A 27568-nucleotide genomic window follows, 5' to 3' on the forward strand; every position below is an offset into this window, starting at 1 on the left:
TTTGCCTGCACCCCTGTAGAGTCCAGGCTGCCCAAAGACCACCGAGACCCCACCATGGCAGTCAGGGAGGGCTGCTGGGAGGAGGCTGCACAGACTGGCCTGTTTGATGATGCTCTCTATCCCAGAGGACCAAGTGGGGGAAGAGCAATCTCCCATGAGGTGAGGGAACCTCAGACGTGGGAACTTGGGATCAGCTGTCTGGAGCAGGGGTCCCACGTGAGGGCAGAGGGAGATGAGCACCTGGGCAGCAGGTCCCACCCGCTGGTCTGATAGCTCGCTGTCAGAGGTGGGTGGAACGTGAGGAAGTGTAGGGAAGGGCGCAGCAGAGACCAGGAAGGGGAGCAGACAGTGAGGTCCGAGGTAGGAGGATGGCTTCCAGATGTTTCCTAGGCCCCCGCCCCGTGTGTCACACCCCCACAGGACGTAGGCCTACAGCGCTGAGACGGGGTGTAACTCCGCGTGAGACCGCCGGGTATTTATAGGCGTGGGGAGATCCCCTGAAAGCGCCCGTCAGAGTGGGCGGAGCCTCCTCGGCGACCCCCGCCTCGGGCTCCGCCCCGGGCCCACGCTAGCTCCCCACGTGGCCCCCTGCGGGCGGGGCGGGGCGGGGCGGGGCGGTGCCTTCTCTTCCTCCCGCGCCCGGCCGGAGCCCGAGCCTGAGCCCGCGCCGGAGCTGTGCGGAGCCCGCGGAGTGCAGCGGCTGCCTGGGGCCCCGGATCCGACCCGACTGAGCGCCGGCCGCACCCCCACCCCCGGCTGCCCCCCCTACCCGGTAAGCCCGCCAGGAGCCGTGGGGAAACTGAGTCACGGCGGGGGGTGGGGACTTGGGTGTGGGGAGTGGGGTTGGGGCAGAGGCGTGTGCTCTCCGAGTGGCGGCAAGCCAGCCCCGCGGCGCAGAGCGGCTGGACCCCGGATTTCTGTGGGGACCCTAGGGCGCCTCGGGCCCCTCCGCCCACGCCCACCCGGGACTGCCGGCCCGGCGAGGAGACGCTGCGTGCGGGTGGTGGACCGAAGGTCGGGCGTTCTCCCCCCGGTGTCGGCACAGTTTCCCCGCCTCACAGCTGCCACATCCCAACCGTAAATCAATCACAGTTGGAAAAATAAACTTCAACTTCGCGTTCGCGGCTGGAGTGGAACTGCGAGGCGCGCAGGCCTGAGGTCCCGCCTGGGCTGCTGGTTCTGTAGCTGCCCACGCTCGGGCGGGTGCATATGGGGCCCTGGCACCCCTACAGGTGCCTTGGGGAAGCGAGCCCTAGCACTGCTCTCAGCTCCTCCTGGGTGGGGCTGGGAGGCTGGCCTGTGCTCCGCCAGTCTCACTCTTGGACCCCCTTTCTGGGGAGGAAACCAAGGAGTGATGGTGACCTCAGGTGGGAAGCCAGGGTGCCCAGCTGTGCGTCCGCCAGCCCCCAGCTGCTCCCTGCACAACCAGGGTATCTGCCAGGCCTCCTGAGGTTCTTTGACCCAGGACTCCAGGCTGCATGGTGACCATCTCAGTTGTGGCCACAGCGTTAGTGTCCCGTCCCAGCTGAACACAGCAGGAGTTAGAGGGAAGATGGCCGTGACCCTACCCCAACCAGGAAAGGAATACGCCCCTGAGGTCAGGCAGGCACGCCCACACACGGGAGCTGGAGTTGGAAAGGTCCCTTCCCACCGGCCTGCCCCTGCTCCCTCAGCCTGTTGGGCCTGGCCAGGACACTTGCCTTCTGTGGTTCTCAGTTTCCCTAGCTGCTCTCTGAAGGGTGGGGACAGAGGCTCAGGTGTGGACCTCCTCCTGTATTCCTGCAGTGCAGGAGGCAGAGACGCAGAACCTTAAACCCCTTCGTGTTGCCACCCAGGGTGGGGGACTTTTGGGGAATGGGTGCTGCAGCTAATATCAGAACTCGGTTCCAGGTGTGGGGTCTGAGGCCTCACACTGTCCCCCTCCCAGGTCAGCTGTTGGTGCAGTGAGCCCTTCCTGACCACTGGCCCTGTCCGCCCATTGTTCCCCAAAAGCTCTCCGCTCCAGGCTTTTGGACAAGTCGTCACAGCCGGCGGGCAGAAAGGGGGGTGCTGCTGAGAGGAGTGAACTGAGGTGACCAAGTGGGGCTGTCCTTCTGTGACCAGCCAGGCAGCCTTTGTGCCCCGCTCCCTCCCAGCAGAGTTAACCGTTAGGTGAGGAGGCCCCCACGTTGTGGAGGTGCTGATGGGCTGTCTGGCTCAAGCTAATTACACACACCTCACATTCGGGGACCTGGAAGTTCCTGCCTTAAATAGATCTGTCCGCCTTTCATTCAAGTGTGTTATTTTCTGGGTGGGAAAAGTGAGCGGGTGAAGGCTGTGGGAAGGATGCACAGTAACTGGGTAATACCAGGGCGCCGCCTGTGGGTGCAGGGCATGCCACCACCAGCCGGCTCTGGACCGGGCTTTTGAGGGGTCCCAGAGGAGGACCCAGGAGGCAGAGTTCCCCCACAGGGCCTGACTCAGCTGCCTGGCCCCTCCCCCACTGTAGTCTTGCACATAGCAGGTGTCTAATAGGTGACCAGTTCAAGGCCCAGTGGACACAGTGGGTGGGGAAGGCATGCCCACCTGTTTCAGGACAGTGGACGGGAGTGTGTCTAGGGGAGATGGCTCTGGAGGGCTGTCCCCACTGGACACAGCCAGGCCTGGGTGCCTGGATGTTCAAGATGAGCAGGCTGGAGCGAATGCCTAGGAGGGGTGAGCTCCCCGTCACTGGAGGTTGACAGCAGGGTCCAACCATGTGGCCTCCTGTTAGGGAGGCCCCCACTCCAGCCAGCCTCACCCTAGCAAGGAGGGTCCAGCCCCGTCTATCTCTGAACACTGGACAGCCTGAGTCCTGAGGCGGTGTGGAGCCTGTCCACACAGCTGCCCCCCCTGCCTGGCACACAGAGACACCACCGTGGTGAAGGGGAACTCCGCAGTGACAGCCAGGCAGGAAGGGGGCGGGGGGCCTGTCCCCCCAGGAGAGGCAACTGCTGCTGGTCCTCTCACAGCACCGTCCTTGGTGTGACTAAACGTGGTGCTGCCAGGTGTACCTCAGCCCCGAGCCTGGCCTGTCCACTGCTGCACTCCTGCCCGGTGCCCTGAGCAGGTCTGTGCTGAATGAGCGAGTGAACCAGCCCGCCGCATGCCTACAGCCTCCTGCCCTCATGGCCGCCTGGTGAGGTGGGGGGATGGTGATTATCGTCTGTTTCACAGATGCGGAAACTGAGGCCGGAGTGGCTGGGTTATAGAATCAGTGCCACCATTCTTGCAAAAGGCATTTATAAGCCCCTACTGTGTGCGTCGCCTCTGGTGGCAGACACCACACTGGGCATACAGAAGGCGACTTCCTGGGGTCAGGGTGAGAACTGGCTGGCCCTGTTGGAGTGCCTGGAAGCCCGGGCCGTCCCCATACCCCGTCTCCCCTACAGCACCCAGGAGCCCAAGTGGGACAGGAAGGGTAGGGAAGGTGGACTGGAAGCCACCAGCTCGCACGAGCCCACAGGGAAGGCAGAGGCCTCCTGAGCAGGGGGTGCATGGCCAGCGCTGTTGGGAGGATTGGCTGACCAGGACCGTTGGGTGCAGGCCTCCGTGGGTGGGAGGCCAGCTGGGAAATGCACTTGGAGAGGTAGAGGCCAACTTTGCTTCCCATTTTTCAGTTGGTGCCGCTGAGACCTCACATCAAAGCCTAGCATGGAGGCTGACCAAGGCACGGTAGTCAGGGAGGAGAGGGCCAGGCGTCCATTTCCAGCCACATGCACAGCCCTGGGGGTGGTGTCCTTGCATGGCCTCCGAGCCCCCACTCAGCTGCTCTGGGCAAGGCCAGCCCCAGCCACTTGCGTGCCCAGTCGTGCCTGCCCCCCAGGGAGGTGGAGTCCTGGCAGACCTGGCTAGTGGGGCAGGGGTTCCCCTAAGCTTGCTCTTGGCCCTTGCCAAGTGCTGGTGGATGTGGCATGCGTTCCAGCATGGACCCTGGTCGGCTGTGTAAGAGGGCTTCAGTGTCCCCATCTGTCCCTGGTCCCTGATCCCCTGGGATGTGGCCTCAGCGTGCAGCCTGCCTTCCCCGCAGTCCATGTCCCCGGTCCCTGTTTCTGCTCCAAGTACAGCTCTGCACTGCCACCCGCGCACAGCAGCGCGGAGGCAGACATCTGCTCTTCCTGGGGTGCAGCCTGTGCCCGCGCCCTGCACCCCCCATGCACTGACCTGACTGGCCTGAGAACGGGAGCCCCAGGTGCTCAGATCATATCCTGCCCATTTTAGAGGCACCCATGGCTCCCTCCTGCTACTTCCAGTTTGCCCCCCAGGGGCTGGGCCAGGCTGTGGAGGTGGGGACAGAAAAGTGAGGGTGCTGCTGGTGGAGGTGGCAGGAGGATGGGAGGAAGGCCAAGACAAAGGCCCAGAGGTGGGACCCAGGAGGCCGCCTTTGAGAGGAGGTGTGGGGAGCAGCCAGGGCCGGGCCTGGCGGGCTGCACAGCGCAGCCAGCCCAAGCTGCTTGGAGAACATCGTGGCCATTTCACAGGTGAGAAATGCGAGTCCAGAATGGGTCTAGCCCCTGGGCTGCCAGCAACCAGTGCTACCAGCGCCTGGCGCCACATGCTGAAGAGCTCGCTCGCCCAGTTGGGCTGGGCTTTTGGCGCTGGTGGCCCAGGGACGCTAAGCAGGGCCGCCCAACCTTACATGGGCCCGGCAGCCTGTGGGGTCAGCGTTGACATGCTCACCCCCATTTGAGGACGGACCCCGGGCCTGGGAGGTCCTGTGGTTTGTCCCAGGGACCCCACTGGTCAGTGGCAGAGCTTAGTCTTACCCAGAACCTGAGCTGTGCCCTTCCCGCCCCCGTCCCCTGGCCCTGACCACAGCCCCTGGCAGTGCCGGTTGTGCAGGATGGGCCCCTCCCCCACCCTCAATCTGCTGCTTTGTTTTCACTGCTCTGGGCAGGCAGGCTTGAGCTGGGACACGGGACAGGGCTGGGTGCCGCCCTCTGGGGCAGGCAGTGGGCAGCCTGCAGGTCCCATCCCGACACTGAGGCCTAGACCAGCGCACACATCGGAGCTTGCTCCCCCCTGGGCTCCCAGGGGCCTCCCAGGCTAAGAGGGGCCTTTGCTTGGGGTCTCCTGGGTGGGGCATCTCTGTGCTACGTCTGGTCTTGGGAGGGGGAACCCGGGCAGCGGGCATTCTTGGGGCAGCCTTGGAGCCGTGCAGGTGCTGGGGCCTGTGCTAGAGCAGCACTATATTCAGACACCACTGGGCCACCTGCCACCGGGCCACCTGCCACCAGGCCACCTGCCCCTGGGCCACCTGCGGGACCTCCGAGTTCCTCACCCTCCCCAGCCCCTAACCACAGATCTGTAGACATCACTGACTCCAGTGTCTGCTATCGGAACTGACTCAGGCACAGTCGATGGCAGAGGCCACTGTCATGGGGGTGTGGCCGTGCTGCTCCCTTGTGCTGGGGCAGGGGTGGACCCTCCCTGCTTCAGGCCCCCAGGCTCTGGACAAGAGCCTGGGAGTGTCAGAGGTGGCCAGGCCCTCGGGGAGTTCGCCATGAGCCCTCCTCTTTGTGCAGCTGTGAAGGCTGAGGCACAGAGACTGCCCCTCTGGTGACAGCGGGAGGCCAAGGCAGAGCAGGCCCTGCCAGCCCTCAGTGCAGGTGGAAGCGAAAGCAAGGCTTCCTGGCGCCGGTGTCTCCACCCTTCCTGTCCTCCAAGCAGAGCTAGACCATGTGCTGGGGGAGGGGCTGTCCCAGAAAATACTGCCCAGCTGAGGGCTGTGCTCCGAGGACCCCCTCCAGGTGAGCATGGGCAGCCGCACTGCCCACCCCTCCCAGTAGGCGTGGCCTGTGCCTGAGTCCTTGGGCCACCTTCCCTGCCTCTGCCGACTTCTGTTCCTAACCCAAGAGGGTGGGGCCTGGAGGATGTGGCAGGGCCAGGCCTGGGTACAGCGTGTCTGACATCAGCCCAACCTGCCTCCACATCCTAGGGACTCAGTGGGCTGAGTCCTGGCCTGGCTCCCTGACCAGTAATGTCCCCCAGCTCTCAGAGCAGCCAGCCCAGACCGCCGGCCGTCTCTGCTATGGGGGGGCCCACCAGTGCTTTGCTGCAGAGCTGTGGAGAAGGCCCAGCTGCTGGCCCCGCCCCTTGCTCCTTGGTGACCTGAGCTGAGGGTGGCTGCTCTGAGCCCAGCTTGCTCTGTGAGGTGCTGTTCGTTTTCTTCACTCACTGTCCTCTCGCTCTCTAATTATGAAAATGACCATATTCCTCCCAGTGCAACTTCTGCTACTGTTTAGGCACATGTCCTGTGTGACACATCATATTTCATGTGGTTGAAATTCTACACAGTGTGACTTGGTGCCCTGTTCCTCGTCTCTGTTTTAACTTGGCACTGCCATGAATCTCTCGGTGCCCGCCCACCTCCCAGGGGGCCCCTTCGGTCCTGCTGCTGGACGCTGACTGCAGTGGCTGGGCAGGGGCCTCCACATAGGCAGCAGTGAGGGCTTGTGAGGCAGGGTCCCTCCACTCCATCCTGGGACTGCTTGGATATGAGACGGGCCAGGGGACAGTGAAGACACTGCCCCCCCCCCAGGCCCTGTGCACTCCGAACCTCTGAATGGGCTGGCAATGGGTGGATGCTCGATTCTTCCTCATTCCCTTGAGGCTCACTTTGCACAGGACCCCCTACCTGGTTTGAGCCCACACTGATCAGTGGAGGTCCCTTGAGGGCTCGTGGCCTGGTGGGGAAGATGATACAGGCACCAGAGGCTCTAAAGGACGCAAGATTGTGGGAGGGAGAGTAATAGGGGGTCACGGAAGGGCGGTCTCAGCACCAAGGGCCTCCCTTCACCCCGCAGAGCCTGGGCTGCCCTTGAGCTGCAGGAAGCCACCAGGAAACTCAATCCAAGCGTTGCCAGGCAGTGGAAAAATTTGGGTTCTTGGAGGAGCTAAAAATACAGTGTGGCAGCCCCTGCCACCCGGTTCCGGAATCCTGCTCCTGCCATCTTACCCGCCCACCCCAGGGAAGACAAGCTCTTTGCACCCCACCCCCGCTGGCTCTGGACCCAGAAGCACCCCAGCCTGCTGATGCTGACAGGACCTCCCTGAAGCTGCCTCCCCACCCCAGGCAGCTAGCCTTTCTCACAGGTGCCCATGTCCCCAGCCCTCAGCCCTGGGTCCCCAAAACCCCTCCACCAACCCTTGCAGGAATGAAGGAACAGAAGGCAACACCCCCTTCGCAAGGGTGCCAAGCTCTAGTCTCAAGTCTGGGCTTCCCCACCCGCCACACTGCTCAAAGCTCAATAGGCCCGTGGGGGCCTCCCAGCAGCTGTGCCCAGGACACAGCTTGGTTCTGTGGCTCAGTTTCCCCATCACAGCAGGGCTGGGTAGCTGGTCTCTGAAATCTGGGGGACCAGCCACACATACACACACACGCACACACACATACCCTCCCTGCTTGACAGACAACTGCCAGACAAGGGCAGTGCCTTCCTAGCTCCTTGTCAGTGCAGCTGCCCGGGTACGTGGGCACCCAGGTGGAGGTGCCAGCATTGCTGTGCCAGGCTGGCCAGGGCAGGAAAGCAGAGGTGGCCAAGAGGCCCACTGGACCAGTGTCCCCATCTCTTCCAGGTCCTGAAGGCAGCCCCTGTGTGGGTTGGGTAAGCACCTGCCAGCAGGACAGCCAGGTCAGAGGGCTGACCCCACGGGAGCTCTGAGGGAGACCCTACCCTCAGGAGTCGCAGTCTGAAGGGGTGGCATGACCCCTTCCCGGTGGAAACCCCACGTTATTGGCAGAAAAAGGTGAACAATCCTGTCAGAGCCTCGCGGTCTTCACCTGCAAAGGCCCCTGCCCGCCATAGTTCCATTGGTGCAGGTGGAGGGGCACCTGCCTGGAGGGCAGATGGGAGTGCTGAAGCGCCCCCGACCTTTTAGCTGGCCTCAGCCGCGGCGTACTTGGACCTCAGATGGTCCTGCACTGCAGTGGCCTGTGGTGTTGGCTGAAAAGCTGTGCAAATGCAAATTACTGTGCAGAGCCTGCCCAGGGCAGGGCAGCCACACCCCTTAGCTGGGGAAGCTCTGAGACTACATCACATTCCTGAGTTTGTGGCCCCGCCTCCGCAGAAGGTCCTGCCCAGGACGGGCGGGCCACGCCCCACTTTGGTGAGCCTGGGCCCGGGAAGGTCCCTGCTGCCACGCCTGGTCTGGGCACCAAGCCTACCTGGGAGACAGACACAGCCCGCGGTCTGGACAGGGCCGAGGGTGGAGCACCTGGCATCCACACAATATTACAAGATCCACGAGCATTCCTGAGAGCTCACTGTGTGCCCACCAGGTCCATTTTCTCCGTGGGGAACCCCACAGCAGCCCTCTGAGATACAAGCTTTCCAAATGGAGAACAGAGTAAGCCCAGGATCCAGGCCCTACCTTCCAGGATGCTGCGTCCTGGGAAGGGTGTTCCCTGCAGCCCTGCTCCTGAGAGCAGTACACACAGGCGAGCAGCAAAGGCTGATTATTCGGAGTTGGGACTCAGCCACCACCACTGCTCAGGGCAGGCCAAAGAATGGGAGAGCTTGGTCATTTTATGTGTGTTTATATGTTAATTGTTACTATATCCACACGTATGCATGTAATGTAAACATATTATGTGAGATATATGTTGATCTGTTAAACTATGTTCTGTGCATAGAAAGTTTTATAGAAAAAAGGCTCAGGGGATGCCCTGAGGGCGTGGGGAACCTGGGCAGCCAGCAGGAAGTGGGCTATTCCAGGTGATTGCTGGGGGTCTTACGCTGGAAGTGGGGGCAGAGTTAGGGAAGCCGTCAGTTACCGGTCAAGCCCGGTGCATGGATGACCATTACAGGGAGGGTGTGTGGCTTCCGGGCTGTGCCTGGAGACAGAGGCCTGACTGGAGCAAGCTGCTTCCTAGGCCGGTTCCTGCCGATGAAGGATCAGCTTCCTGGCAGGTTGTGGGTCAGACTCTATCTTTATATGTGGTTTGGCCATTGTCTGTCTGTATGTTCAGTCTCTCACCCTGAAAAGCAGTCAGAACACTTGTGGGGAGACGTCCTCGGCCCAAGACCTGCCCTGGTGACACTGAAGGAGGTCGGGCAGCCCGGTGGGCATCCTAGAGGGAGAACAGTCACCCCCACCTCGGCCGCTGGGTCCCCAGCTGAGCTCACTGTCCTGGCTGGACACCCTGTCCAACCTTGGCCACAGCCAGCGGAGCCCCGTGCATGCTTGCTGCCCCACTGGGTGCCAGGTGGGGCACAGCCAGCTTGTGCTGCTCAGCTCCAGGACAGAGCAGGGTGCACAGCACAGGATCTCCATGGATAGGTGGGGGGGGTCGGTCACCCCCTGCTGTGCTCCCATGCACCACCACCCCAGACCAAGGGGACCCCATAGGCAGGGTCTTTCAGGGGAGTGAGCCCATAGCTCTGGGGATAGCTCTAGGTGATGTTGGCTCTCTCTAAGACGCGGCTTTTCTGCATCCAGGGACCCATGGGGCTCTTGGCTGGAGAGGACACTTGGGATCCCAGAGGCCTGGCCTGGGAGAGGTTATGCCCTGTCCAGTCAGCTTGTGCCAAGGAAACAGGGACTCGTGCCAATGGAGGCGGGGAAGGGGGGGTCGGTTCTGGGTACCTCTTTAAGCAGCAGTACCCGCGGGGGTGGCAGTGTGTGTGGATGCCCGTCTGCTGTGCTCTTCATGGTGCCGGGAGCGGCCTCCTCCCCTGCCCAGAAGGGACCAGGGCTGTGGCTGGCAGCTGGGCAGCTCAGCGGTCAGCAGCGATGAGAAGCCAGGAGAGCATGAGGGGCAGCCCGCGGCAGGGCCTGGAATGGGTGGGCAGAGGCAGCAGGAAGGTCTTGCGCATCTGGGTGAGTGGACGGTGTGGGGCGAGAGGGCCATGGGGGCCAGACCTGGGAGGGGGGATCTGACCACGGAGTGAGAGGGAGGGCTCCAGGCTCTCCATCAAACAGGACCAAGGCTGAGGGTCCTGGGGGAGGGCTGATGGACACCCGACACCCCTCTTGTCGCCTGCTGGGGACGTCCATGCCCACTGCCTCAGGATGCTCCCAACAGGCTGATGCCAAAGGCACAGGTGAGGAACCTGAGGCTCAGACAGGACAGTGACTCAGCCAAGGTCTGCAGGCGAGGGCCAGAGCTGGGCACGTGCCGGTCGGAGCCCTCTCTTCCCCTCAACTAGGCTGCCTCCTGAAGGACCCACAGCAAACAGAGCAGGGGCTGCTCTCTGCTCCCAGCAGGCCGGGGGTGGGCTCCGGAGCCTCAAGGGAGGACACCTGAACCCGCACCAAGACAGAGGGGAGCAGGGCCTCCAGGAGGGGGTCTTATCCCTGGGCTCTCGTCCCCACTCAGCCTCTGTCTCTTGCGTGACCTCTGATGGCCCCCAGGGTCTCCCCTCTGAGTTACCAGGTCCAGCAGCCCTTAGAGTGAAGCCGGGATGGCCGGCCAGCATCTGGTGGGCTCCAGGCGCCCCTCGGGTCCAGTCTCACGTGGCCCAACTGTTTCCAATTCTGGGGCTGTGGCATGTGGCCTGGCTTCTCTGGGCTCCGCTTTCATCCCCCTCCTGTAGAGTGAGAGTGTACAGTGCTTGCCTCAGGGGTGGTGGGAGGCCGAGAGTCGGGTGAGCAGTGCTGGGGCCAGGCCCTGGGTGTGAGGAGGCACGGTGGTGCCGCCATGCCCTGCCCCTCGTGCTCCCTCCCAGCAGCTCCATGCTGCCCTTCTCAGACGCTAAATATAAGACCCGAGCCATACATGGTCACTGGAGAGCCTGGGCCGCCCCTGACCTTTGGGGCCAGTTCCCAGGCACTGTGGTTGGGGACAGCGTCACAGCCAACAGCCGCAGGATGGGGGACTTGGTAGGCATGGCGATGACACAGGGACTCCGCCTGCTAGTCTTGCTGTTCTGTTTTGGGGAGAGGCATGCTTTGGGGGGACGTTCTGGGCAGGGGTCACAACTGTTGCTGCAGAGTCTGGGTAAATCTCCACATGCCGAGGACCTGGGGACTACCTAGTCCTCCACCTGCACCCAGGTTGGCAAGCTGAAACCCACAAAAGCTGGGACCTGGCAGGGCTGCTCACCCATGGCGCCCTGGATTTGTCTGAAATTGGATGGGCGTTGGACATGACCTTGGAGTCAGCCCCCCTCCCCAGCCACAGTCCTGGTGCTGTGGGCAGTCCAGAAGTGCCCAGGGTCCTGAATCTCCCACCACCCACTCATTGTGCCCATCTGATCCTGTCCACTGGGCAGGGAAAGCGCCCTGGGAGTGAAATAAGGGAGCCCCAGAATGCCATTTCTGTTGCATCATCATCACTGGGTCAGTGGTGTTCCTGCCAGTGTAGCTGCCTGGGGTCCTCATGCATACAGCAGGGAGGTGCTGCTACCTCCTTCGTTGCTATGGTGATTCAGTCAGTGATGGGTGCACGGAGCGCCTGGCACAGGGGATGCCCTGGTGGCACGAGGGCTTGCCAGCACATTGTGAGGCCCGGGTGTCGTTGGGAAGCACACAAATCCCTGATTGGCAGGTGGAGATGCCCCGGTTGAGAACACGGCCTCCACCGGTGGACTGACCTCCGCCTCCCTCTGGCCCACAGTTCAGCAAGATGTCGGTGAAGCAGGGTGCGCAGCGCAAATGGGCGGCACTGAAGGAAAAGCTGGGGCCACAGGACACGGACCCCACGGAGGCCAACCTGGAGAGCGCGGACCCCGAGCTGTGCATCCGGCTGCTGCAGGTGCCATCTGTGGTCAACTACTCCGGCCTGCGCAAGCGCCTGGAGAGCAGCGACGGAGGCTGGATGGTGCAGTTCCTGGAGCAGAGTGGCCTGGACCTGCTGCTCGAGGCCCTGGCACGGCTGTCAGGCCGCGGCGTGGCCCGCATCGCAGACGCCCTGCTGCAGCTCACCTGCATCAGCTGCGTGCGTGCCGTCATGAACTCGCAGCCTGGCATCCAGTACATCCTTAGCAACCAGGCCTACGTGCGCCAGCTCTCCCAGGGTGGGCAGTGCGCAGGGCAGTAGGGTGCATGGCACGCCTTAGGGAGTCAGTAGGGGGCTCCAGGCCCCGGGAGGCGGGAGGGCTTCCTGGAGGAGGAGCCAGTTTCCCACTCACCTCAAGTCTGAGACCGCCAGCTCACCTTGGAGCCATGGTCCCCCCACCAGCTGCACCTAGTTGCCCCCTCTGTTCTGTGATTTTGCCTCAGTTGTCCACCCAGCCCGGTGCTGGTTCAGGCCCCACCCCCTCCCTTGTCCCTGGCCTTCCAGCCCCCATCCATGCCACTGTGGCAGCCGACGTCACCTGGGTCAAAAATAAGTCCACCTGAGTGGCCTTGTAGCAGCCCTTCAGGCCTGGCCAGCATCCACCAGCGGCGTCATCCACCCCCCACCCTGTCCCCTGCTCCTGCCCCTGGGGACTTCTTCCTGAACAGTGGCCCAGGTCTCCACCTCCACCTCAGGCTGCTCTGCTTTGTGTGCCTGCAAGTCCTGCTCACCGTCACCTCCCCCAGAAAGTCCTCTAGGCCATGCCTGGAGTTAGTCCTCAGTCTTGGGAGAGGCCCCAGGTGGCCCTTGGTAGACAGTGGTCAGTGTGTGCCCCTTGTCACCAGGCTGTGCTGCTCCATGGCAGTGACCAGGGCCCTCACGCTCGGGGCTCCGGGAGGGGCAATGACAGGTGGGCTAGCTGGTGGGGCAGGTGCCCGTGTGGGTGACACCAGTCATCTCATTGCAGTCTGATTCGGTCAGGGCCTGGCTGTGCCCATCTGTAAAGTCCTTTGCCAGCCAAGGGACACCCCTAAAACTTTCCCAGCTCAGAGAGCGAGGTGGGAGGCTGTTGGCACTGAGTTGGGGAAGACACGGGCTTGGCCTAGGGCAGGTGTGTTGATGAGGCCAAGGGCACAGAGCCAAAGGGCAGAACTAAGGGTAGACCCTGGTGACTGGGGCTGCCCCTGGGGTTGGGGAGGCAGGTCAGCACCCCTGGAGAGGTCAGCACCTGGTGTGGGGGTGAATGGGTGCACAGCCCCGCCACGTGTCTGCCTGCAAAGTGTGGGAGTTCAGGCCAGAGGTAGACACAGGTGGGAGGAGAGCTGATGGAGAGGAGGGGGAGGCCAGGCCTGGGGACGTGGGCCTCGCTGAGACCCCCTGCCCTCGGCAGCTCTGGACACATCCAACGTGATGGTCAAAAAGCAGGTGTTTGAGCTACTGGCCGCCCTGTGCATCTACTCACCCGAGGGCCACGCCTTGGCCTTGGATGCCCTGGACCATTACAAGGTGAGTGGCGGGGCGGCCGGGGAGCGGGGCGGGACGGTGGGGTGGCAGGGGCCTGGGGTGCAGGCTGAGCCCTCATGCCCGCAGACGGTGCACAGCCAGCAGTACCGCTTCAGCGTCATCATGAACGAGCTCTCCAACAGTGACAACGTGCCCTATGTGGTCACCCTGCTCAGCGTGATCAATGCCATCATCCTGGGCCCTGAGGACCTTCGTGCCCGCACCCAACTGCGTGGCGAGTTCATTGGTAACAGTGCCCTAGCCCCTGGCTGCTGGGGCCCCTCCACCAGCCTGGCCTGCACTGACACCCCTCAGAGATGCCCGAGCTCTCCTGACCCCAGCCCCACCCCAGGCCCCAGAGGAAGGCTCTGTCATTAGTATGGGAGCCTCCTTCCCCCACCTGCTCCCTTCGGTGGGCCGGGTCCTTCAGGACGCTGGACGTTAGGTCTGGAAGGCTCTCAGTGTAAGGCGGGTGCCCGACTCCCAGTCCCAGCCCTGCCAGCTGTGGCAGTGACCATTTAACAGGCACCACTGTGTGTCCAGCGAGATGTCTCCCTCAGAGCCTTGCATCCCTCGTGTTCCGTGGGAATGGCAGAGTTCCCTCCCACCCCCACGGGCTGAGTGCTCTGGATGGTGGGAGCAAGCCCAGGGGAAGGTGTCACAAGGTACAAGTGACCCTGGGGTGGGGGGCTGGCCTGAGCAGACTGCAAGGCCCGCTGACCCCGTCTCCCTGCACAGGTCTGCAGCTGCTGGACGTTCTGACGCGGCTTAGGTGAGTCCCCAGAGCCAAGCCCACCTCCCACTTGGGTCCCCAGCAGAGCCTCCAGATGGGCAGGGAGGGCCTCGGGGTCCCAGCGAGAACCCCTACCATACAGGCTGCTCTGGAATTTCCCCGTCGGGGGCTTGGCAGCTGCCTCTGGAAACGAGGGTTGCCGGATACCGTACAGGACAACCAGTTAAATTGGTTGTAATAGACTATAGATCATTTTTGTGGTATAAGTATATCCCAGATGTTGCATGGGATAGACTTACGCTAAAAGCCATTCATTGTTTATCTGAAACTCAAATTTAATTGGGTACCCACACAGCTGAGAACCCCAATCTGGGGCCTCAGGATCACTGTCCAAGGTGGGGCCCCCACCTTTAAGGAAGTCAGCCTGGGTTGGGGGACCCTGGGGAGAAGAGGTGAGGCTGGTGTGACTGGCTGGTGCTGAACTGGCCTCAGGCAAATATCTGCAGAGTGCTGAGAGGGTGCTAGCACCCAAGGGTGCAGCTCATTGGCCAGGCTGAGATGATTGGCAGATCCTGGGTCCAATGAACACTCAGGTTCCTGCTACTCAGGGCGAAGCCCTGCCCCTCCACAGTGGACCCCCTCAGCTGTAGTCTTGGTGCCTCCCTCCCAGCACCTGGAAGGGGCCCTCCCTTCATCCTGTGCCCCTTCCAGCACATTGTCCCTCCCCTCTCTGGGCTGCATCTCTCCCTGTGGGTGAGAACTTGCTCTTCCCTTCCCAAGGGGCATGAGCTGCTCGCTAACTCCTGGGCAGCCCGGAGAGGGCCGGGCTCAGACCTGTGAGCCACCGCCCCTGACCAGGGATGCCAGCCCCACAGACCTCGGCTGCCACCTGGCTGTGGTGGCCGTGTGCTGGCCACGAGCCCTGCTCAGGGTTGTCTGTGCGTCTGTCCGGGTGGGGGTGCTGGTGGGAGCTGCAGGCTCAGCCACCCGGCACCCGCCCCTGGCAGGGATCTGGAGGACGCTGACCTGCTGATTCAGCTCGAGGCCTTCGAGGAGGCCAAGGCCGAGGACGAGGAGGAGCTGCTGCACGTGTGCGGTGGCGTGGACATGAACAGCCACCAGGAGGTCTTCGCCTCCCTGTTCCACAAGGTGGGCCTGTCTCCAGGGAGGAGGGGCCGCCTCCCTGCTCTGGTCCCACCCCCACCATAGTGAGGCAGTGGGACCAGCTCTGGCGCGACCCCCAGGGAGCAGCAACGGACCAGGCGCTGGAAAGACAGGAGCCTGGAACTGGCAGCCCAGGACTGGTCTGGGCAGTCCTGGGACAGAGCCAGGGCTATAGGACCCGGGAGGACAGGGTTCCAAGGCCAGGGCTGCCCAGAAGTGACTGTGCTGTCCTGGGCCCCAGCAGCTTGGCTACCATCAGGTGGCCTAAGGGGACTTCAGAACCAGTGGGAGACTGACGGAGGCTGAATTCCGGTCCATCTCAGGCCTCCGTGGTGGGGACCTCCATCCTTCACTGAACCCAGTGGCTCTCAGCCCAGAGCAAATGTCCCCAGGGGGGCATCCAGAAACATCTGGAGATATTTGGATTTTCACAATTGGGCAGAGATGCTACTGGCTTCCAGAGATGCTGCTAAACATCCCACAATGCACAGGGCAGCCCCCAACCCAGAGAGCGATGCAGCCCCAAATGTTACCAGTACAGTGCTTGGGGAACCCTGACGCAAGCTGATGGCCAGGGCCCGAGAGGCATGGAGGGGTCGGGGGTGGATGCTTCTGGTAAACTGAGGCCAGTAGTTGTCAGCCATCCCAGGGAGGGGATGGCCACTGACCTGCACTTGTCCACCCCCCCCCAGGTGAGCTGCTCCCCGGCATCTGCCCAGCTGCTGTCCGTGCTGCAGGGCCTCCTGCACCTGGAGCCCACCCTCCGCTCCAGCCAGCTGCTCTGGGAAGCCCTGGAGAGCCTGGTGAACCGGGCCGTGCTCCTGGCCAGTGACGGTGAGCCATCTAGCTGGTGGGCAAACCCTGGGGTCTCAGACTGTGGTGGGCGGTGCCCATCCTTGACCCCTGACCTGCCCCCGGCCTGAGGGAGGGGCCCACCTGTCTCGCTGCCCCTACCTGCCTTCTCTGGCCTTCCGCCCTGACCTCAGCTACCCGTACCACAGACCAGGAATGCACTCTGGAGGAGATGGTGGAGCGGCTGCTATCTGTCAAGGCGCGACCCCGCCCAAGCTGCCTGGACAAGGCCCATAAGAGTGTCCAGGCTGACCTAGGCCAGAATCGGAGAGGCAGCTGCCCCCAAAACACTGATGCCCCAAGGGCAGGCGTGGAGAGCCAACAGCCAGTGGTGACGCTCACCAGCCAGACAGCAAGCCCAGAGGTGGCTGGACAGCCAACAGCCCTGGAACAGCGGACTTGCACCCCACCCCTGCCTGCACCTCCCCTCCCCCACTCCACCACCTGGTCCCCTCCCCCATTGCCAGGCCCAGAGGCCTCATCCTCCACACCCCCTCCGCCCCCTCCCCCACCACCCCTGCCGGGCCCCAGGACCTCATTCCCCCCTCCCCCTCCCCCACCCCCCCTGCCGGGGCCCTCATTCCCCTCACCACCCCCACCCCCACCATTGCCTGGCCCTGGTGGACCCCTCCCCCCCCCACCTCCACCCCTCCCAAACATGGGGTGCCCACCCCCACCGCCACTGCCCATCGTGGGCTGGGGTCCCCCTCCACCCCCACCCCTGCCCAGCACCTCTGGCCCCCCCACAGTGGGTGGTATGGAAGAGATCATCGTGGCCCAGGTAGACCACAGCCTGGGCTCCTCCTGGGTCCCCAGCCACCGGAGGGTGAACCCCCCCACAGTGCGCATGAAGAAGCTGAACTGGCAGAAGCTGCCGTCCAATGTGGCACAAGGTGGGGGCCCTGGATCCCCACAGGTGGCTTCCCTCTGGAGGTGGGGTCCTGGGCCCTGCTGGGAAGAATGGTAGGTGGTATCTGTAGCACGTGTGCTGGTACCTGGCACCCCTGGGCAGTCCAGTCCAGGAGGCAGAACCGGGTCAGAGGTCACCTGTGAGGCCCCTCCCCTCCCACACACCCTGTAGGCCGATGGGTGTCTGATGCCACGCTCCCTGTACTGCTCAGGCCCCTGACTGGGTGCTCGTCACCCTGGGGGCTGGGGGGGCTGTGCTCAGAGGTCACGGCCAAGGTCACTGCCAGCCTGGACTCGTGCGTGTGTATGTGCGATCCATACCCGTGCACACGGGCGCCTGCAGATGGGGGATTTTCTCTGCCCAGCCACCGCCCCTCAGACCCCTGGCAGGCAGGAGCCTGATGGCTGCCTCACCCACAGAGCACAGCTCCATGTGGGCTTCGCTGAGCAGCCCGGACGCCCCGGTGGTGGAGCCCGACTTCTCCAGCATCGAGCGGCTCTTCTGCTTCCCCGTGGCCAAGCCCAAGGAGTCCGTGGCGGCCCCGGCCAGAAAGGAGCCTAAGGAGGTGGGGCCTGGGCCGGGGCTGGGGCTCAGACCAGGAAGGGGGGCTCCCTGCCACCGCCAGACACCAGCCCATGGGTGGGCTGTTTTCCAGATCACTTTCCTGGACTCCAAGAAGAGCCTGAACCTCAACATCTTCCTGAAGCAGTTTAAGTGGTGAGCGTGATGAGGGCAGGGCCAGTGTCTCAGGGCCAGCCCTCCCACCAAGCCCCGCCTTCTGGTCCGGCCCCGCCTGCCCGAGTTCCTCCAGCTGCCCAAACCGCCCATCTCGGGCTCGGCAGTGCCCTCTTCAGGCCGCTCCTGGAAAGTGAACATCCTGTTTCTGGGGTAGGACATGGTCGGTGGGGTACTATCCACAGACTGCCCCAGCTGGGGGCACAGGCCACCAGTCCAGACTCCCTGGAGAAACACCCAGAGAGAGGCTGGGACCCCTGCCCAAGGCCACAGGCAGGTGACAGGCAGCCAAGCCAGAGTGAGAACCTGGCCCTGCCTCTCAGCCCCCAGGCCTTCCCTGCAGGTGTCAGGCACTGGCTCCTGTAGGGGGCTGCTGGGTGCTGCTGAGCCTGTGTCCTGAGCAGGGCCCTCCCTGCCACCCTGGAAGAGGAGGCAGAGGGTGCTCTAGCCTACAGGGAGTGGGTTGTTCAGCTCCAGCCTCATTGCTGTGTGACCCAGGCAGGTGGCTCACCGACTCTGTGCCCCCAACTTCATGGCTGTGGGAGGAGACCCTGGTGTAACCAGCAGTGTCAGGAGCCAAGGGCTGTCCCCGCCCAGCTGGCAGGGCCCCTGTCCCATTCCCCACCCCACCCTACCCGTGCTCTCACCCCCTTCAGCTCCAATGAGGAGGTCACCGCTATGATCCGCGCAGGGGACACCACCAAGTTTGACGTGGAGGTGCTCAAGCAGCTGCTGAAGCTCCTTCCAGAGAAGCATGAGGTCAGCAGGAGAAATGGGGGCCTGGGCTCCCAGCGGGGAGAGAAGAGGGGAGGGCCGCTGCACTCTCACCCACTGTGCTCAGATGTGAGTGGCTGAGACCAGCAGGCAGTCTGGGGGGTGCTGGGGGGGCAGAAACTGGAATCCCACGCTTGGGCCTCTTCCCCTCAGATCGAAAACCTTCGCTCCTTCACGGAGGACAGAGCCAAGTTGGCCAGTGCTGACCACTTCTACCTCCTCCTGCTGAGCATTCCCTGGTGAGCTGGGACTGGCCTGCCCGGGCAAGGGCGGCAGCTGGGCTCAGACCTGCAGGAGAGAGCAGGGCTGTGCGGCCATCGCCCAGGCCCTCCTGGGACACCCCAGCCCAAACCCGCCTGCTGTAAGAGGGAGCGGTGCCCCACAGGGAGGTGACTGGGCATCTGAGGCACCTGGGTGTTGGCCTGAAATGCCCCTTCCTGGGCCTCACCCAGGTCCTGCCCAGTGCGCCCCTGGGCCCAGCCTGGGAACGTAGAGCACCAACGGGTGTGGGGCCCCCAGCTCTGTGCTGAGTGGAGCTGTGGGCCTCGACCCCTGGGCCCTGACTGCCTGCTGTGCCACCAGCTACCAGCTGCGGGTCGAGTGCATGCTGTTGTGCGAGGGCACGGCTGTCGTGTTGGACATGGTGCAGCCCAAGGCCCAGCTGGTGCTAGCTGCCTGTGACAGTGAGTGGGGCCCAGAAGCCGTGAGGGGGCAGTAGCAGGGGGTACCCACCCAGCTACTTGTACCGCCAGCATTGCTGAGACCACCACCCCAGCTCTGAGGCACACGCTGTGCAGACACACACAATTTGTGCATGTGCAGACACACTGCACACACACCACTGAGTGAGTCAGAGGCACTTGCGGCAGCCGTGGGGCAGGAATATGAGTGGGCCTGGTCCCTGAGCTACAGCTCATTTCTGCTGGGGACACACGCAGTAGATGTCCACTCCATCTTGGCCACAGAGCTGGGAGGGCCACCTTTCCTGAAACCCCACAGGACAGTTAGCTGAGCACCAGGCTGGCCACAGGTTCTGGAAGGTTCTGCTCAGCGTCCTCACCCCCAGAATGGAGCGGTGGTCATCGGCTCCCCGGGGTTGTGAGGGTTCAGTGAGCACTGATGCTGGGGGGCTTGCTTCTAGAGCCCCCGAGCTCGCCTGCGGTGGGGGTTCCAGCCTGAGCCTGGCCCCTTCCTCAGGCCTGCTCACCAGCCACCAACTGCCCGTTTTCTGCCAGCTGATCCTGAGAATCGGGAACTTCCTCAACTATGTAAGTGGCTGCAGCACCCCAGTGCCCTGGCCCCACCCCCAAGAGTCAGTGAGACTCACTGCTGTCCTTCGCAGGGCAGCCACACCGGGGACGCTGACGGGTTTAAGATGAGCACGCTGCTGAAGCTCACAGAGACCAAGGCCCAGCAGAGCCGCGTGACGCTGCTGCACCACGTGCTGGAGGTGGGGCTGTGGGGCTGGCGGGCCGGGCAGCCTGCTGGCGCCTCCCTGCTCTCGGGCCGCTCTTCCCATAGTCCCTGTCAGGAGCCCCCCCCCCCCTTCAAGCTTCCTGGCTCTCCTGCCCCATTCTCCAGCTCCCATCCAGGCCCAGAGGAAGGGTGTGGAGGCCTCTAGCTGCTGGGGGGGGGGGGGCAACAGGCAGGGGACTCGGGCATCCTTGGGGCCTGGGGGTGACCACAGCGGGTCCCACCAGACACGTGCTGTTGCAGGAGGTGGAGAAGAGCCACCCAGACCTCCTGCAGCTGCCGCGGGACCTGGAGCAGCCGTCCCAGGCGGCAGGGTAGGTACCTCCTACCCCATGCACCCTGCCCGTGCCCTCCTTTGGTCTCTGCTAGCAGGGTGGCCAGGCCAGGCTGGGTCTCACGGCTGCAGTACAACCCCAGGTCCCCCAGAAACCAATGTCCAATAGATTGGCCACTTTCTCTTTGGGACAGGACCTCGTGTCCACTGTGGCCTGTTCTGTGTGACTTAGAGGAGGAAACAGGCCTAGAAGGCACAGGGAATGACCTGGCCCTGGTCATGCTGGGGGCGGGTCTAACAACCACTTTCAAGGTTAACCCGTGAGCAAGGCTGTGATGGAACCGAGGCCCAGCAAGCAGGGCTGCATCCGTGGGGCCACAAAACCCGCAGGGGGAAGCTCTGGGAGAGCAGCCCAGGCTGTCTGAGCCCAGGGTCCATGCTGTCAAGGACAGTTCTCTGGTTCCTGAGCTGCTGAACCTTGAGGAGGGTCAGGTGAAGACAGGCTGAGCCCTTGGGGTCCCTGACACTGCAGGCCCAGCACCTGCTATGGCAGGCGGGCACCTCTCCCCACACTGCTCGGCCCATCCCAAAGCTCTAACGTGCTTCTGGCAACCTGCGGGTGTGCAGGATGAGGGCCCAAGTGTCCAGCAAGGCTGGACAGTCGCTGTCACCTGACCCCACCTGGTCCTCTGTGGCCTCCAGGATCAACCTGGAGATAATCCACTCGGAGTCCAGCACCAACCTGAAGAAGCTTCTGGAGATGGAGCGGAAGGTGTCGTCCTCCATCCAGGAGGTGCAGGAGCAGTACGCCCACCGCCTCCAGGCAGGTGTGCTGGGCGGGGCCTGGGCTGGGGACGGACTCCCAGTGCTGAATGTGGTCTCCCAGTCCCCACCCCTGCCAGGCCTGGGGTCCGCAAGGTAGGACCGTGAGATGGGCAGGACAGGTGAGCGTGGGGAGGGGCGAGCCAGAGCAGGCACCCACGCAGGAGGACGGCTCTGCTCTTCTGCCCCCCCCCCCTCCGCCAATGTGGTTCCTGCAGGTGAGGGGCCTACCCTCATCCCGGAGGCTGCAGCGTCCAGACCCCTAGTCCTGTGCCGGTGGCCGTCTCCCTCCTGCAGCCATGGGCCCCCACAGGGCCGTGACCGTGCCCCCTCCCCCAGGCCTGCATCGAAGCCTCCCAGGCACTAGAGGAGGTGTTCCAGGCCATTGAGCAGAAGAAGCTGGAGCTGGCCCACTACCTGTGCGAGGATGTCCAGCACCTGTCCCTGGAGGACACGTTCAGCACCATGAAGACCTTCCGGGACCTCTTTGTCCGCGCCCTGAAGGTGGGCAGGGCCGTCCTCAGGCGGGGCCGGCAGGTGCACCCATTGAGCGCTGGGGCACGGCTCTGTGTGACGGCCCTCCCCCCACCCCACCCCCGCACAGGAGAACAAGGACCGGCAGGAGCAGGCTGCCAAGGCTGAGAGGAGGAAGCAGCAGCTGGCCCAGGAGGAGGCGCAGAGGCCGCGGGGCGCGGACGGGAAGCCCGGTGAGGCCAGGCCCAGGGGAGGGGTGGGCCGTGGTGGGCGGCCCCTCTGTGCTGTGGCCACTGTCCCCCCAGAGTCACACAGGGTTCCCCCGTCCGCTGTGGGTCATCTCTCGAGGGCTCCTGGTGGGTTCCGGGGACCCTGTGAGCAACGTGTCTGAGTGTCTCTGGGCATCTCAGTCAGGAAGGGAGGCAGGAAGCAGGAAGAGGTATGTGTCATCGACGCCCTGCTGGCCGACATCAGGAAGGGCTTCAGGCTTCGGAAGACGGCCCGTGGCCGAGGGGACCCCGAAGGCGCCAGCAGGGTGGTGGCCGCAGACCCCCCAAGGGACGAGGCTCCTGGTGAGACCCCAGCCCCTCCTCCTCACCATTCTCCTCCCCCTGTGCCATCCTTGCTGCCCAGTGCCGCCCTTCCTCCAGGACGCCCTCCCTGATCTTACAGGGGAACCCTGTCATCTCCCCTGCCGCCCTGAGATAGGGGATAGTTGTGAGGCAGGGCTAGAGAGGCTGCTCGCCCCGACAATGCTTCCACGTGTCTCCTCTGAAACACAGAGCTCCCGGCTGGTCTGACAGCCATCTGTCCAGCCCCTGGGGTGGGCTCAGAGGGGCCGAGGTGGTGAGAGGCAGCCTGAGGCCTTAGGGGGGGCACCTCCACTCCTGGGGGCGGCTGCCATGGGGAACAGCATATACTGCTGCCTTGGGACTCAGTTCCCCTGCTGTCCCCCACTGTGGACAGACAGGATTTCAAGCCGGGCCTACCCTGTGGGAACCCTGGCTTGGAGACGACCAGGAAGGCTGCCAGGAGCAGGGACATTCAGGTAGAAGCTGACACGGAGGGAGTCCCCCCACTTGGGCTTATCATCAGCAGGGGTCCATCGGAATAGCTTGTGGGTGCCCTGCCCTCTAGTGACGTGTGCTCCATCCACAGTGGCCACCAGTGACCCCACAGGAGGCCCCGTGGGAGGCACCAGCTGCCCTGCCTCTGGGCCTGGTGTTGACACTACAGTGGCCAGGGAGCATCAGTACTGGGATCTCGCGGACGCCACCACCCCCAGCCCGAAGCCCACTGGAGGCCCATTGGAGGAGGGCGGCCCTGGACTCCAGGAGAGACGCTCTTCCTGGTACATAGATGCCAGCGATTTCCTGTCTGTGGAGGACCCCCAGGGCCCCCAGCCATCAGCAGGGGCCTGGCCGCTGGTGCTAGGGGATGCTCAGGCCCTGAAGCCTCTTCAGTTCTCCAGTGACAAGCCCCCTGGGGCCATGGGTTCGAGCCATGACACTGAGGACTCCACAGCCCCTCGGAGCATCTGCCAGGCTGAGGCCGACAGCACAGGCGAGGGACCGGAGGACACAGCTGCCCACGGCCGTGGCGCCAGCCTTCCTGCCACAGAGCCTGGTGGGGAGGGGGACGAGGAGGACACCGCCCCAGACTCCACTCTGGACACATCCCTGGACAGGTCTTTCTCCGAGGATTCGGTGACTGACTCCTCAGGGTCTGGCGCCCTCCCCAGAGCCCGCAGCCGGGCCTCGAAGGGGACAGGCCGGCGAAGAAAGAAGCGCCCATCATGGAACCAGGAAGGTAGTGTGGGGCCCCTCCCATCACTCTTGTCCCCGGAACAGGGGACCCAGGTGGGCGGGTCACTGGGCCTCTGCGTCAGCCAGCCAGCCCCCCTCCCCCCAAGAATGGGTGACTCCCAGGGTGTCCTACATCCTGCAGGAGAGGAGGCAGCAGCCTCTGCCCCAGGAGGGGCAGCTTTGAGGGTCGTCGCCCAATGGCTGCACCCTAAGCCACTAGCTCCTGCCTGCAGTGGGAAGGCTGCCCCGCCTGGGGCCTGGGGCCGGGGGCCGGGGGCCGGGGGCTGGCTGCGTTTTGGCCCAGCGTCCAAGTGCAGGTTGCTAGTGAGTGATGAGCTGTTCAGTGCATGTCTTTTATTTGAAAGCAGAGGTTGCCCCTGACTCTGATGATAATAAAACCAAAAGATTCTGTGTGATCCAGTAAGGTAGGTGCTCCACCTGGCGCTCTGCACTAACGGTGGTGATGGAGGCAGGGCCCGCGCTGGCGTCCTGACACTAACCCCTGGCCTCCCTGCAGCCCGCCTTTGCCGCTTGTGGTGGGACTCGCCTGGCCCCTCGTCCCCACCCTCCAGGGGGCAGCAGCCTTGCTTAGCTGGTGTCGGTCGCCTCCGCTGTGGCAGGTGCAGCCTCAGAGCTACCCTCTGGGCAGTTGGGCCTCGAGAGGGCGGGTGGACAGGGTCCACTCAGGCGCCCTCCGGGAGCAGGGCTCCAGGGCCTGGGGCAGGGCTGCTTGGCCTCCCAGGCCTGGCTGGACAGGCTGAGGGTGCCTGTCCCTAACCCTGGGCTTTACTGACCCTCGGGCCCCCAGGGCAGCACCTTTACTCTGAGTCTGTCTACAGGGCACAACCCAGCCCTCTTCTGGCCCTTGTGTTGCCATGCATGCCTGCAGGGTGACAGTGAGGGACAGGGACAGTCCCAAGGATGGGCTGCCAGGGACAAGCAGGCCGAAACGCCCCGCTGCGGGGTGTGCAGGCCTGCTCTCTGGAGGCCAGGCCTTGGACACAGTGAGTGGGTCTGTTTAGACGTGGGCGTCTCCCAGTGAGCAGCACTAGCTCCCGGGACCCTGCCTGTGGCCAGGACAGTCAGGGCCTTTGCTGTGGCCCGGGATGCGACCACACAGATGGGTCCAGGTCCCCGCTGCACCCGGCCTGTGCTGGGTGGGGGCCATCTAGTGCACAGACCCACTCCTGCCCCCAGCGATCATGAGCGCTGTGAGCATGGGGCCATCTGTCCCCACACGTCTCCAGCCTTGCCCAGCTGGGCCAAGGCCCGGCTTGGTGCCACAGCCGTGTGCTGACCAACCGGGCAGGGGGCTCAGGACCCAGGGCACAGAGGTGCGGTCTTGTGGGCACCAGAGGAGGCACCTCTGTCTACAGTTTATGCTCACTGTTGGCCCAGCCTTTACTCTCAGCTCCAGGGTTGGCCCCAGTTACGTGCTGACCTTGGCTGTGGTGTGAAACACCTATGTACCCCTTAAAACAGTGCTGGCATGTCCCTTACGGGCCAGGATTTAGCTTTGTGGGTCCCTGCTCTGGGCCCTGGGAATGAGCAACAGTTGGGCTGTGCGGCCTGTGGGTTCAAGGGCCAGCAGCCACGTGTGGCCACTGCAGCTGACAATCAGCCTGCCAGGCGTGTAGCCCCGTCTATGGGCGTGAGTTTCTGCTGCGCCCTGCCCAGCCCTGCCATCCCGCGGCTGAGGGCAGGAGGAAGCAATCCCACTTCCTTTTCTCCCCAATTTTTTATTTGGAAAAACTTCAACCCAACAGGAAATTTGTGTGGAGATTAAAACAAATACCACTCGCCCTTCACCTTGAAGTGGCAAAAAGTTGCAAAACATAGCAAAATTGTTCCTACTTGGTACATTGTCCCCACAGCTTTACTGAACGATTTGAGAATTACTTATAGACATGATGGCCCCTGAATTTGCCCCAGGGGTCTCCTGGGAAAAAGGCCCTTGTCCTCAGGACAGCCAGGCAGTGAGCATACCAGCTCATGTGACTGCTGCTCTCACATAGTCCCCTGCTGCCAGGGGTCCCCGTCACACCTGCGTCGTCGTTGATTTGGTCGTCAGCCTCTTCCTGTGTTGTGTGACTCTGAGATCGTGACGACACCTCCACTTTGGGCATTGCCCTCCCCACCCCACCCCCACACACACACTGGGCCTGCGATGCCTTTTGAGGCAGGAATTCTATACCTGTGACACGTGTCCCCCCAGAGCATCTCAGGAGGGGCTGGGGCTGTTTGTCCTGTGCTTACTGACGGTAATGCCGATCGCCAGGTTGAAGTGGTGCTGTCAGCAGCTCCGCCACCCAGTCCATTTTCACACTGTGATTAGTGGAGCCAGGAATGACTCCTGGTTTGCATGGAGGCTGCAGAGCAGTGGTTTGTTCCACCATCCCTCCCACAGACTGCCTTTCTCCTGTTTTTTAATGACGTGAGTCTTAATGTGTGGATGACCCATCACTGGTCCATGGCAATGCTCCTGGGGGCCCACACTGCCCCCTTTGTCCCCTCCATTCTGCTCTCCCCACCTTGCCCTGCCCTTTCCTCTTGGCTGTTAGTCCTGGCGCCCTGCAGTGGGCAGTGGGACTGACTACCCTGGGAGCGACGTTTGACCGTCTGTTTCTGCCCCACTTGCCTCCTTGCAGTGGTTCTCAAATCTGCTGCTGCCCAGGACCCCCAGGGGCCTGGGACAGCACCTGGCGGGGCTCTTGGAGGGAACAACCCCCAAGGGCACTGGACCAAAGAGCACAGAGGGTGTTAGATGGACAAGTGGGGAGGCCATGCAGGTGGCAGGAGCCAATGGGGCCGGGCCTCCGTGCCCTTAGGACCCAGCTGGAGAAATGGCAGGCGGGAAGAGTCCAGCGGGAGGGCCACTGCCGGAGGGACAGGGAGCTCCAGGGAGGGGCGGTAACCGTGGGGACTGGTGAGCGTAGACAGTGCAGCCTGGGTCTGGGTCTGAGACACCGGAGAGGCAGACCCTGCTCACCTCAGAGGCGAGACCCAGCTTGGGGGGAGGGGGGGACAGGAGCCGACCTGCTGGGGCTCATCCTGGCCCCTTCCACCAGGCGGAGCCTTACCGTCCAAAGGACAGGCCTGGGATAGTGGACACAAGAACATATGGCACAGCCTACTGGGCGGTGGTGACAGAGGGACAGCCGAGGCCTGGGGACCCAGACATGGCGCCCTGGCGCTGCCCTAGCAAGGCTGCTCCTAACCATGTCATTTCCTCTCCCCACAGGCCTCAGGCCCAAGCCCAAGGCCAAGTGACAGACCCGGTGGGCTCTGGACGTGCTGCTGAGTGCCCTGCAGGGCCAGGCTGGGACTGGGCCCTGGGAAACCAAAACTCTGTGCCTTACCCAGCCAGGGACATGGGCCTCCTGGAGCCTTCCGGGTGCATTTGTTCCGGCCTGCCTGGCGCCCGCTTGCCCGCCTGCACGCCCCCAGCCCCTCTGCTTTCCAGAGCTGATGCCCGCGCCTGCATCTGCATGCACATGGCGCCCGCCTGGCCGCCCGTACATATGGGGCGTCAGGTGGCTGCATCCCCAGGGCGCCTCTAAGCTTGCACCCACTTTCCAGTGAGCCAACACCCATATTCTTCTGGAGATAGGTTCTCACAGACCCTTCCCTGGAAGCCATGGGAGCCAGGGAGAGCTGGAGCCCCCACTCCCCCACCAGACCCCCACCCCTGCCCCCCAACCTGCTCAGCTGGGCTGGAACAGCGTGGTTTTAACCAAAATACGATTGTTTATGCATTTATGCTGTCCTGTGGTGGCTGAATTGGGGATGGGAGGGTGGGTGGGTGGGTGAGAGCACCCCAGGGCTTTGGGTAGGGGCAGGCTGGCCGACCGTGCTGTGGGCAGGACAGGGTGCCCGCTAGCAGACGGTTGGGGTACTGCATGGAGTTGGCCCCCACCCCAGTACGTCCAACGCTGAAGGTGATGAGGTGTCTGCCCTGCTGCCATGCCAGAACCTGGCCACCTTGGCAACAGGTGCTGCCCCCACCCCAAAGGGCTGAGAGGAGGCCTAGGGGACAGGAGGCTGCCACCTCTCCTCACAGCCCCACCCAGCAAGGGGCAGCCTGCCCAAGCCCTGCCCCTGCCCCAGGCTGGCTGCCAATGCTGGAAGCTGGAGGGACTTGGACCAATAAAGTGCAGAGCTGGCCCAGCTGTGGCTGTTGTGTTCTGTGAATGTGGTGGGGGCCTGAGCCCTCAATAGCTGCGGTGATGTGGGTGGAGGGAGGGGTGGGCCTGAGGGGATGGTGGTGGGGGGTAGGCCTGCCCGCAGAGCACCTCGAACAGGGGCAGAG

General features: G+C 63.4%; 1 protein-coding gene across 4 annotated transcripts; it reads left to right on the top strand.

Annotated features, from left to right (window-relative positions):
* Window positions 1–617: 617 nt before the first annotated feature.
* Window positions 618–27426, top strand: INF2 (inverted formin 2). Of its 4 annotated transcripts, none has more exons than XM_074326804.2 (23): window positions 618–772; window positions 11579–11978; window positions 13131–13246; window positions 13331–13490; window positions 13982–14015; window positions 14984–15125; window positions 15833–15974; window positions 16142–16885; window positions 17322–17467; window positions 17558–17619; window positions 18294–18396; window positions 18565–18650; window positions 18994–19094; window positions 19609–19679; window positions 19754–19861; window positions 20128–20198; window positions 20861–20981; window positions 21320–21484; window positions 21585–21687; window positions 21865–22026; window positions 22613–23263; window positions 23628–23684; window positions 26501–27426. In XM_074326804.2, the coding sequence occupies exons 2-22, from the start codon at window positions 11588–11590 to the stop codon at window positions 23681–23683; spliced, it is 3735 nt and encodes a 1244-aa protein (XP_074182905.2). In that variant the 5' UTR covers window positions 618–772; window positions 11579–11587; the 3' UTR covers window position 23684; window positions 26501–27426. The 4 variants fall into 4 exon arrangements, with proteins under 4 accessions (XP_074182905.2, XP_074182906.2, XP_074182903.2 ...); XM_074326802.2 differs by lacking the exon at window positions 618–772 and adding an exon at window positions 9642–9840; XM_074326805.2 differs by lacking the exon at window positions 23628–23684 and having other exon boundaries at window positions 642–772.
* Window positions 27427–27568: the final 142 nt, after the last annotated feature.

The sequence above is a fragment of the Rhinolophus sinicus genome, chromosome 3 (assembly GCF_057876585.1).
Source record: "Rhinolophus sinicus isolate RSI-liver-muscle chromosome 3, RSI-T2T, whole genome shotgun sequence".
NCBI lineage: Eukaryota > Metazoa > Chordata > Mammalia > Chiroptera > Rhinolophidae > Rhinolophus > Rhinolophus sinicus.

Bases quoted from the DNA above. Each gene is read 5' to 3' on its own strand.
- INF2 (XM_074326802.2), top strand. From the start codon at position 9,649: ATGCCCGTCTGCTGTGCTCTTCATGGTGCCGGGAGCGGCCTCCTCCCC. The intron at 15,975-16,141 runs GTGAGCCATCTA...CCCGTACCACAG, and splicing joins CGTGCTCCTGGCCAGTGACG to ACCAGGAATGCACTCTGGAG. The intron at 17,468-17,557 runs GTGGGGCCTGGG...GCTGTTTTCCAG, and splicing joins CCAGAAAGGAGCCTAAGGAG to ATCACTTTCCTGGACTCCAA.